The 11,827-nt window shown below is 50.5% G+C and overlaps 1 protein-coding gene across 1 annotated transcript in view; it reads left to right on the top strand.

The window, feature by feature from the left end:
* The window catches only part of LOC102246612 (NUT family member 2G), a 6,783-nt gene extending 1,709 nt beyond the window's left edge, over nucleotides 1–5,074 (top strand). The window contains exons 2-7 of the mRNA XM_005883100.2: nucleotides 445–1,147; nucleotides 1,835–1,963; nucleotides 2,424–2,563; nucleotides 3,017–3,279; nucleotides 3,681–3,797; nucleotides 4,307–5,074. Coding sequence (XP_005883162.1) covers nucleotides 445–1,147; nucleotides 1,835–1,963; nucleotides 2,424–2,563; nucleotides 3,017–3,279; nucleotides 3,681–3,797; nucleotides 4,307–5,074 — 2,120 coding nt within the window. The remainder of the gene's footprint in view (nucleotides 1–444; nucleotides 1,148–1,834; nucleotides 1,964–2,423; nucleotides 2,564–3,016; nucleotides 3,280–3,680; nucleotides 3,798–4,306) is intronic.
* The last annotated feature ends 6,753 nt before the right edge of the window (nucleotides 5,075–11,827 follow it).

Raw genomic sequence — 11,827 nt, 5'->3', positions numbered from 1 at the left:
AGACACGGCCTGTTCTCAGAGGCCCTTTGGGTGCCTAGAACTTACCTTGGAGAAGGTCACTACCGGAGTGGGTCTGCCTGGGGTCGTTGCCCCCAGAGCAGACTGCTGCCCAGGGCCATGCCCTGAGGCTGGCAGGGTCGGTGCCAGGGAATCCGTAGGGCGGCTCTCAGGGTCAGCGCTGGCTGGGGCCGTTTCTTCTTGTAAACAGTGGTCAGGGAGCCTTGGTGATGGGGTCCAAGCTCTCCAGTGGAGTAATTCCCAACTGGAGGTCAGAGCGTGACAATGACCTGAGGACATCTGCCACCTCCGCAGTTTGCCCATCCCAATGGTCCTCCCCTGTGAGACTCACTGCTCTGATTCCCCAGTGGCTACAGGGGGCCCAGAGCGCCTCAGTGCTGTTTGCTGGTTCTCCTCCTCCCTTCACCCTTTCCTTTGTCTCAACAGCATCTGCAGTGCTGGGAGCGGATGTGACCCTGAAGCCTGGTGCCTCCATGACTCCTTTCACGGCACAGCCCTTTCCCCCGCCCACTACTGGCCCCGCACACCAGCCCCCTGGGGAGCAGCACCTGCCGCCCCTCAGGACCCCGTCATTCCCTCCTGGCCGCCCCCTGGTGCTGCCTGCTTTGCCCAGGACACCTTTGGTGGCAGGAGATGCTGGTCAAGGCCCCGTTGGGCCTGGGGCTTGTAACATCATGGACCAGGTGAGGTCAGAAGGGGGACGACCACAGCCCTCCCAGGCTCAGACCATTGTCCTGACTCAGGCCCCACCCAACTGGAATGCTCCAGGGGCCATCTGTGGGGGTGCTGTGTGCCCTGCACCCCTCTTCTTGGAAGCCTCTGCGGTGGAGACGATTATGCCCGCCTCGGCTTTTGGGGGCACCCAGGCCGGCGATGGAGGCTGGTGTCCCGGCCTTCCTCCTCAAGCTCCACCACCAGCTGCCCAGCTGGCCCCCATCGTCCCCTCTGTGAATGCTGGGGCTTCGAGGAAGGGTGGCCTGGCCACCTCCCAGTCCAAGACCTCGCCGGATGATTCCTGTAACCCCAACAGTGTGTACAAAAATTTCCGCCGTTGGCAGCGCTTCAAGGCCCTGGCCCGGAGGCACCTTCCCCAGAGTCCTGATGCGGAAGCTCTTTGCTGCTTCCTCATGTGAGTGCACTGGGCAGGGCATGGGGCGCAACTGTAGCTTTCACATCAGAGGAGCTGGGAGGGACCTGCAGGCGGGCTGATCCCGGGATGCTGGCGGGAAGGTTGAGGGTGGGGTCCCTGCTCTCAGAAGGCACATTCTTCGCCACACGCATCACCCACCGCATGTATGGCTTCCTCACTGGTGCTTTACCGCAACTGAGCTCACCGCCCTGAGCCCTGATCCTCCTCCTAGAGATGGAACCATGAGAGGCAGCTCCTCGCGCCCTCAAGCCCCTCATGACCAGACAATTCTACCTAATTCTGAGGATGTGGAGAAGGCTCCTTGGTCTAATGGTCTGTGCTAACCTGAGACGTGTCAGCAGGCTGCCTGGCGCAGGCCGCGTCTCCCTGAGGACAGGGTTATTGTTGTGAAAGGGCAGTCTTGACGAGGAAGCGCTCCATGGCCCGAGTGTCCCAGCGATGGGTGCGAGTGCAGGGTCAGCCTCCAGTCCCAGTTCCCGGGCTGGTGTGAATGTGAGGCCGTGACAACTGCAGCTGGAAGGCTTGTCTTTGCACACAGAGGCCTCCTCCCTCACCTGCCGGCGCTCAGTCCTGCCGGGTGGGGGTGGGAACCTGGCGCCACTGAGCTGGGGTGGGCAGGCGGGTGCAGGCCAGGCTGCAGCCATGACTGACCCTGAGGCATTACAGCCCGGTGCTTCGGTCCCTGTCCCGCCTGAGGCCCACCATGACGCTGGAGGAGGGAATGTGGCGGGCCATGCAGGAATGGCAGCGCAAGAGCAACTTTGACCGGATGATCTATTATGAGATGGCAGAAAAGTGAGTCAGGGTCCTTGGTCCCCACAGCTGTGTGTGTGTAGGGGGCTGCCTGTGGGGCAGGGTCCAGCTGTGAGGTATCAGAGAGGAGGGTGGTGGGAGGGTGTCACTCAGCACAGGGTCCCCACAGCCCAGAGGCCCTTCTCTCCTGGGGAAGCCTCTCCCTCAGCTTCAGAGCGTGGGTGCTTCTGTCCCACCTCCCGGGAGCTCCCCCCTCCTCTGACGCTGACCCGTCCTGGGCTGGACATGAAGGCTCAGGACAGGCTGGGGGAGGTGCCCGCCCCGTGGGCAGACTCCAGCCAGAGGGGCTGTGCAGGAATGTGCTCAGCCAGCCTCCTGCCTCCCCAGTGTCCGGGCCCTGACAGCCCCAAGGCCCTGGCTCTCCCATCCCTCCACCCGCTGCTGCCTTTCTGGGCTCCCGGGGGCCTCCTTCTTAGCACAGCTGTGCCCCCCTCACCCCCAGGTTCATGGAGTTTGAGGCGGAGGAGCAGATGCAGATTCAGAAGTTGGAGTTGAAGAAGGGGGCGCACACCCAGCCCCCTCCTGCCCCACCGAGACCTGATCCTCGGGGGCCCCCAGCCCCAGTGGTGGGCGGGCAGCCAGGTAGGCCAGCACGTTCCCACAGGAGCTCATGGCCAAAGGCAACAGGGCCTAGGGCAGGCCACTGTCCCACCCACATGGGCCCTTCGCCTTCAGGGGGGCTTTGGTCTTTCAAGGGAAACAGCCCTGAGAGCCGGGCCTCTGGTCCTTTGTCACCAAGGGGTCTGGACCTGGTCCACTTTCTCATCCCCTCTCCCTGCTCCCTGTCAAAGGCCCCACATGAAGCCTGCTGAGAAGCGGGCTGGCTGCGGGGCCCCTTGGAGATTCGGTGGCTCCACACGTCCTCACACATGACTCTCTTGGATACTCTCCCTGTCCTCTCTCCTCACATACTAGTAGTCACCAGGCTTCAGGTGGCCCCAATCCAGCCACACCCACACACTGCCCTCAGCATCGCATGCTCCTGAGGTGGGAGCTTTATCCCCTCACGCTCCCTCCTCTTCCCTCTCTGCCCAGCGCGCACTCCCAGGAAGGCCTTACCCAGTGCCCAGCACATCCGAAGACACCAACGGCCCCAGGAGACCAAGTCACCCAGTGAGATCCCCCCGGAGGCGGTGAGAGAGTACATGGACATCATGGACAATCTGCTGGGCCTGCCGCACTCAGCCACAGAGGCGCCAGGTGGAGGATGGGAGGATGAAGTAAAGGAGTGGCTGCAGGACGAGGGTCTCCTGAGCTACCTGGACCAGCTGTGCTCCCAGGAAGACTTTGTCACCCAGGTGGGCTGGCTGGCAGCTCTGGGTCTATAAGATCCCAGAGGGTGGTACTGCAGCACCCAGACCCGGGTTCTCCCAGGCTGATGGGATTGGGCTCTGCTCTTTGTTCCTGAGCTGGGCACGTGAGAGTGTGTGTGTCTGTGTGCATGTGTGCGCTTTGTGTGTGTGTGGTGTGTGTGCTGTGTTAATGTGGGTGTGCCCGTGTGTGTTTGTGCATGTATGTGTTTCTGTGTGTGTGTGTGTGTGTGTGTGTGTGTGTGTGCACCTGATGACCATGATGGAGTAAAACACCCGCCTGAGCAGAAGGACGGGTGGGTCTTGGCTTTCCCACTTGTGCTCCAGGCCCTGCTGACTCCCAGTTTGCTCCCTGCCAAGGGGCTCACAGCCGCTTCCTTCTGTCCCAGGTGGAGGCGGTCATTCACCCCCAATTCATGGAACAAATAATTTCCCCAGACACACAGCAGGATCCCTTGGCCCTAGCTGAGGAGTTGGAGCAGGAGGAAGGGCTCACTGCTGCCCAGGTGAGCCAGGGGAGGGTGGGACCTTAGGGAGATGGAAGGGGGACCCCAAGTGAGCCATAGCACCCAGGGACCCCAGGGGAGTTAGAGGAGGGACTGGCCCTGGTGAGTCAAGGAGGGAGGAGCTCCAGGTAGATTGGGGGTTCAGGAGAGCCAGGGGAGGGTGCACTCAGGTAAACCAGGGCAGGGGGCAACCCAGAACCAGGACACACAGGCCTCTGTCCACGCCACCCCTGCCTGTAGGCACCGAGGGGCCAGCCCTGGGTGGGAGCAGGGCAGGACAACAAGAAGGAGAGGACAACAGAGAGGAGGGGGTGGGAGCCCAGAAGGGGAGGGGACACCAAGCTGGGAATATGGCATAGGGGACAGAGGAGAGCCACATAACTGTCATGGATTTGAGTCATGGTATCACCTCCCCCCTCCTCCCCCCAGTACCATTGTCCTATCACCCACACTCCCCCTCCTCTCACACACGTGAGCAGCGCCAGCTCACTGTCCCTTCTTCCTCCCAGCTGGTAGAGAAGCGAGTCCTGGCCTCCAAGGAGGGGGGCGTGCAGGCCCCCCCGAGTCACGGTGCTCCCCTGTTGAACGCAAGTTCTTCTGAGTCTGAGATCGGCCAAGATGCCCAGAGGTGTGACCGTGGTCCCCAGCTGGGGGTCAGTGACAAAGCCTGCCCACCAGAGACTGACTTCAAGGACCAGCAAAGGCGCGGCCCAGCAGGCGCCCACCGGCCCAGGCCCCAGGCTTCCGCTGTCTCTACGGGGCATCAGGAGCACCCACCATTCTGTGCTCGATGCCCCCCCTCTGCTCCCCAGGGCCACGGGCCTGCTGACTGTGCACTGGGATCCAGGGAGGCCTGCGTCCCCAGAGAGGCCTCTCTTGTCAGGGAGACTCTTGAGCCAGACAGGTCCAGTGAGGATGAGGAGGACCTCCCCAGCTTGGCCTTCCTCTTGGGCTCTCCTAATAGCCTGCTGCCCTGTGGGCTCTCTCTGAGTCCTGTCCCTGCCTCGGGCCTTGCCTGCCCTGGAGGTCGGGGGCCCCGGGGCGCTGCCCAGTCCCAGTTCTTTCAGACACTAGGTCTCACCCGAGCTTCACCTGCAGCTTCCAAATCTCGGAAGCGTGCTCTGGCGGGAGGCCCAGCCCATGCTGAGAAGACCCCCCGCCCAGGGGCCAACCTAGGGGTCTGTGGGAGGCCAGTACTGGCTCTGGAGCTGGTTTGCGCCTCACAGCCTCAAAAGAAAAAGTGTGACCTGGCTGTCACAGGGAGGAGTAATAAGTGACACTGCAGCCAGTAGGGAGCAGTGGGTGTCCCTCCCACTGCCAGCCACCTGCGGGGCGTGCTTCCTGTGACCTGGCTGTCCCCCAGTGGAGCCAAGGGCTGCTCCTCATCCCAGGGCAGTCCCTGGCTGCCCCCAGGGATGATCCTGGCTGTTCTACTCACATGAGAAATAGGGATGGAAGGCAGGACCGTTAGGGTGGGGGTGGGCCTGGGTTTGGGGGTAGGAGCAGCACCTTTGGGGCACTGTGTGTCAATTATGAATAAAGATGGTTTTGTTAAGACATTCTAGTGGCCACTATCTCCGTATTGGGTCTGCACTGTTCCATGGAGAGGGGACCTGGCAGGAAGAAAGGTTGTGGTAGGTCACAAGTGCTGTAGGTTCACACGTGAACCTCCAGTTCCTCTGTCCAGATTGGCAGGAACCCCTTCCAATTGCTCCTGGGAGCACACAGCTTTCTAATCCCCAAGGATCCATCCCATCATGCCTACTGCCAAGACCCAACTGGGTGAGGGGCCAACTGGGGCCTCCTATTGTCATCTGTATTCTGAACCCTCTGGAGATGAGAATCTTCTTTTGAGGCTTTCAGCCCTCCAGACCATTAACCAGTTTTATAGAAAAAATCTTCCATCTGTGTCCTGGAAGCAGTCAGATAACAATGCTTGGAAATCCTACAATCTTCCCTAATAGCTAGAAATCCATTATAAGAAGAAAACTGAAAAAACAGACAAGCACATGGAGACTAAATAACATGCTACTAAACAATAAATAGTAACCAGCAAGGCTAACATTTAGAATCAAAGGGGAGATAAAGAACTTCCCAGACAAGAAAAACCTTAAGAAGTTCATGACTACCAAACCAGTATTACAAGAAATGTTAAGGGAATTTCTTTAAGAATAAGAGGGGGAAATCATAAATATGAAAATACAATGGCAATGACCACATATATATTTGGATATTAACTCTTTATCAGATGTATCATTGCCAAATATGTTGTCCCATACAGTGGGCTGCCTTTTCATTTTGCTGATGGTTTCTTTTGTTGTGCAGAAGCTTTTTATTTTCATGTAGTCCCATTTGTTTATTTTCTTCTCAGTTTCCTTTGCCCTAGATATATCCATAAACATATTGCTATGAGAGATGCCTGAGATTATTGCTGTCTATGGTTTCTTCTAGGGTTTTTGTGGTTTCCTGACTTACATTTAAGTCTTTTATCCATTTTGAGTTTACTCTTATGTATGGTGTAAGTTGGTGGTCTAGTTTCATTTTTTAGCATGTATCTGTCCAATTTTCCCAACACTATTTATTGAAGGGACTGTCTTGACTCCATTGTATGCTCTTGACTCCTTTGTCAAATATTAATTGAATGTAATGGCTTGGGTCGATTTCTGGAGTCTCTGTTCTGTTCCATTGATCTATATGCCTGTTCTTGGGCCAGTACCAGGCTGTTTTTATTACAGTGGCATTGTAGTATAACTTGATATCTGGTATTGTGATTCCTCCAACTTTAATCTTTTTTCTCAAGATTGCTGCAGCTATTCAGGGATTTTTTGGTTACATGTAAATTTTTGGAGTGTTTGTTCTAGATGTGAAATATGCTGTTGGTATTTTAATAGGGATTGCATTGAATCTGTAGATTGCCTTGGGTAGTATGGACATTTTAATGATGTTAATCCTACCAATCCATGAACACAGTATATTCTTCCACTTGTTTATATCTTCCTCTATCTCTTTTTTCAACGTCCTGTAGTTTTCAAAGAACAAATCTTTTACCTCCTTTATTTAGTTTATTCCTATCTTAATTGTTTTTGTTGCAATGGTAAATGGGATTGTTTGCTTAGTTTCTCTTTCTGAGAATTTATTATTGATGTATAAAAAAAACATAGATTTCTGATGTTGATTTTGTATCCTGCTGCATTGCCAACTTCATTTATTAAATCTAATAGTTTTTGGTGGAGTCTTTAGGGCTTTCTATGTATAATATTCTGTCATCTATGAATATTGAGAGTTTTACTTCCTCTTTCCAATTTAGATGCCTTTTATTTCTTCTTCTTGTCTGATCGCTGTAGCTAGGATGTCCAGTACTATGTTTTATTCCTATTCTTAGGGGAAATGGTTTTACTTTTTGCCCATTGAGAATTATGTTTGCTGTAGATTTATCATATATGGCCTTTATCATGTTGAGGTATACTCCATCTATTCCCACTTTGCTGAGAGTTTTTATAAAAAAATGGATGTTGGATTTTGTCAAATGTTTTTTCTGCATCTATTGATGTGGTCATGTGGTTTTTGTCTTTCAATTTATTTAAGTGATGTATCACACTTATTGATTTGCGAATATTGTACCAGCCTTGCATCCCTGGAATAAGTCCCACTTGGTCATGGTGTATGATCTTTTTAATATATTTCTGGATCCAATTTGCTAATATTTTGTTGAGGATTTTAGCATCTATATTGCTCAGGAATTTTGGTCTGTAATTCTCTTCCTTTGTAGTGTCTTTATCTGGTTTTGGAATTAGGATAATGCTAGCCTCATAAAAAGGGTTTGAAAGTGTTCCTTCCTCTTGGATTTTTTTGAATAGTTTGAGGAGTATAGGTGTTAGTTCTTTTTTGAATGTTTGGTAAAACTCACCTGCAAAGCCATCCAAACACAGGCTTTTGTTTCCTGGCAGTTCTTTTATTACTGCTTCTAACACTCTTTATCAGATGTATCATTGCCAAATATGTTGTCCCATACAGTGGGCTGCCTTTTCATTTTGCTGATGGTTTCTTTTGTTGTGCAGAAGCTTTTTATTTTCATGTAGTCCCATTTGTTTATTTTCTTCTCAGTTTCCTTTGCCCTAGATATATCCATAAACATATTGCTATGAGAGATGCCTGAGATTATTGCTGTCTATGGTTTCTTCTAGGGTTTTTGGAGAAGATGCTTGATATGATTTTAATCTTGTTGAACTTGTAGAGACTTATTTTCTGTCCTGTCTTAGTGGTCTATCGTTGAGAATCAGAATCACCCATGGGCACTTGAGAAGAATGTATATTCTGCAGCTTTGGAGTGAAATGTTCTATAAGTATAATTAAGTCTATGCTCTTGACTCCTTTGTCAAATATTAATTGAATGTAATGGCTTGGGTCGATTTCTGGAGTCTCTGTTCTGTTCCATTGATCTATATGCCTGTTCTTGGGCCAGTACCAGGCTGTTTTTATTACAATGGCATTGTAGTATAACTTGATATCTGGTATTGTGATTCCTCCAACTTTAATCTTTTTTCTCAAGATTGCTGCAGCTATTCAGGGATTTTTTGGTTACATGTAAATTTTTGGAGTGTTTGTTCTAGATGTGAAATATGCTGTTGGTATTTTAATAGGGATTGCATTGAATCTGTAGATTGCCTTGGGTAGTATGGACATTTTAATGATGTTAATCCTACCAATCCATGAACACAGTATATTCTTCCACTTGTTTATATCTTCCTCTATCTCTTTTTTCAACGTCCTGTAGTTTTCAAAGAACAAATCTTTTACCTCCTTTATTTAGTTTATTCCTATCTTAATTGTTTTTGTTGCAATGGTAAATGGGATTGTTTGCTTAGTTTCTCTTTCTGAGAATTTATTATTGATGTATAAAAAAAACATAGATTTCTGATGTTGATTTTGTATCCTGCTGCATTGCCAACTTCATTTATTAAATCTAATAGTTTTTGGTGGAGTCTTTAGGGCTTTCTATGTATAATATTCTGTCATCTATGAATATTGAGAGTTTTACTTCCTCTTTCCAATTTAGATGCCTTTTATTTCTTCTTCTTGTCTGATCGCTGTAGCTAGGATGTCCAGTACTATGTTTTATTCCTATTCTTAGGGGAAATGGTTTTACTTTTTGCCCATTGAGAATTATGTTTGCTGTAGATTTATCATATATGGCCTTTATCATGTTGAGGTATACTCCATCTATTCCCACTTTGCTGAGAGTTTTTATAAAAAAATGGATGTTGGATTTTGTCAAATGTTTTTTCTGCATCTATTGATGTGGTCATGTGGTTTTTGTCTTTCAATTTATTTAAGTGATGTATCACACTTATTGATTTGCGAATATTGTACCAGCCTTGCATCCCTGGAATAAGTCCCACTTGGTCATGGTGTATGATCTTTTTAATATATTTCTGGATCCAATTTGCTAATATTTTGTTGAGGATTTTAGCATCTATATTGCTCAGGAATTTTGGTCTGTAATTCTCTTCCTTTGTAGTGTCTTTATCTGGTTTTGGAATTAGGATAATGCTAGCCTCATAAAAAGGGTTTGAAAGTGTTCCTTCCTCTTGGATTTTTTTGAATAGTTTGAGGAGTATAGGTGTTAGTTCTTTTTTGAATGTTTGGTAAAACTCACCTGCAAAGCCATCCAAACACAGGCTTTTGTTTCCTGGCAGTTCTTTTATTACTGCTTCTAACCCATTCATTGTTTAATAACATGCTATTTAGACTCCATGTGATTGAATGTTTTTGAGTGTTTTTACTATAGTTGATTTCTAATTCTATTTCACTATGATCTGAGAAGATGCTTGATATGATTTTAATCTTGTTGAACTTGTAGAGACTTATTTTCTGTCCTGTCTTAGTGGTCTATCGTTGAGAATCAGAATCACCCATGGGCACTTGAGAAGAATGTATATTCTGCAGCTTTGGAGTGAAATGTTCTATAAGTATTAATTAAGTCCATCTGATCCAGTGAGTCCTTTAGAGTCACTGTTTACTTGTTAATTTTTGTTCTGGAATATCTATCCAGTGAAGTCAGTGGGGTGCAAAAGTCCCCTACAATGACAGTATTGTTGTTAATCTCTCCCTTAAAGTCCTCTAGAAGTTTTTTTCTATATATTTAGGTGCTCCTATATAGGATGCATCTATGTTTACCAGGGCTGTCTCCAGCCTCGTGCAGCTCTTTCCTGTCCTAGATGGTGATACACTTGACTATTCCAGCCTCAGCTGCCTTTTTGCTGTCTTCCAGTGGCCCAGTCAGCACAGCCCCTGTGCACTTCCCTTCCGCTTCCCCTCTAGACGGCCACCTCGCTCTGTGCTTGGCCACGCTGGGCTCTTGGCCCTCATTTCTGGCCTTGGAGGAACCATTTCCTCTGCACAGAAGTCTCCCCTCCCTCAGGTCCCTGCAGCTTTCAGCCCACATGTGTCCTCCCTGGAAGCTCTCTGCCCCACTTGGCCTCTGCACGCTATAGGCCCCTGCCGTGCCCTCACTGTGTGGCATTTGTACCTGCTGGTCTCACCAGCTAGCTGGACCAATGCTAGGCCGAAAACTCTGAGGGCAGGGACCAGGCTTCCATGGCTTATTGCCTTTTCCTCCAAGAAAATTCCTGACATATAGTAGCGAGGCAGGAAACATTAATTAGATGAATGAATGAATGAATGAATGAATGAGACCACCCATTGCAGTAGGTCAATGTATGGCCAGCTTTCAGAGCCTACCCAACCACACCTAACTCCATGAACTGCTCCCTGAACAAGGACTCCACATATGCACCTAATTGTGCCAAAACTTATCAGAGTGGCATCAGTAGCTTCTGATTTCCAGGAGACAGGTATCACCATCCCTGGGCACTGAGGTGAATGGGGAAGGTGTTTCCTGGCTTCCAAGACGTGCGACACCCGTGGGCACCCTTGATGGGTGCAGGCAGACCGGAAGTCACAGGACGACTGCCGGGACAGGAAGTGGGTGTAAAAATAGCTCCTTCGGGTCAACTGCCACTTCACTGTGCAGCAAGTGAGGGCTGTGCCCCAGAAAGGCATGGGGATGGGGGCAGGAGGGGAGAGCACACAGGCATTGCCTCAGCTGCATGTTTGTGACCCACCCTAGATGCTGGCCCGTCCTCTCGCAGGATCACATTTCCTGCGATGCCCCTTTCAGGAATCAGAACCAGCTGCATAGGTGGCGGTGCCGGGCAATGCTTCACCCAGTTTCCCTTCCCCAAGGAGCACGTAAAAGCAGCTGCTCTTGTCAAATAAAACATCATCATGAGTCAATGACGTTGCAAAGCCCTGGTGGCCCTCAGGGGGCACCGGTCCCAGAGGGGCAGTGCAGTGGCACAGACAAGCAGCAGAAAGCCAGGGAGGCTGAGCCTGTGTGCTAGCATCCCCTCCTCCCTTTGCCCCTGCTCAGGTGGGCCCTGCTGGCCATGGAGACCATGATGACCTACGTCACTAGCTCTTGCAGACAACAATCTTGGAGCCTTTACTTTCGCTGACCTCCCCAGCACAACGAAGGGCCTTAGAGCCTGAATGCTGCAGGGGGAGCTCTCCCGCTCCTCTTGGCGCAGACTGACTGCATACACAGCATGGCCTGGCCCAGCTCTTAGCCCCAACCTCAGACACAGCACTCCACAGCTGGTCCGGTCCTTGCTGGGACCTCGCTCCTTGAGGAAATAAGGTTGAGAAGCATCCCAACCATGTCACTGGGGTGGCATCATTCCTTGGGCTGGGCTGGCATTTGGAGGACACACTTTCAGAGCCTTTGAGTCCTGGCCTGGCGACCCTCCGGTGCAGTGGCCACTGCAATGTTGCTCTCCTCAGAGGTGTCTACACAGCTCAGTTCCTCGCCAGGGCAGGAACAATAGACTACATGGTGCCAGGGTCAGTGACAATGTTCGAGAGGCTGGGCCAGTGGTCGGCAAACTCATTAGTCAACAGAGCCAAATATCAACAGTACAACGATTGAAATTTCTTTTGAGAGCCAAATTTTTTAAACTTAAACGATATAG

Source organism: Myotis brandtii, unplaced genomic scaffold (genome assembly GCF_000412655.1).
Source record: "Myotis brandtii unplaced genomic scaffold, ASM41265v1 scaffold760, whole genome shotgun sequence".
NCBI lineage: Eukaryota > Metazoa > Chordata > Mammalia > Chiroptera > Vespertilionidae > Myotis > Myotis brandtii.
The sequence above is the reverse complement of the archived record's forward strand: the minus strand, read 5'-3'. Positions and strand labels throughout refer to the sequence as shown.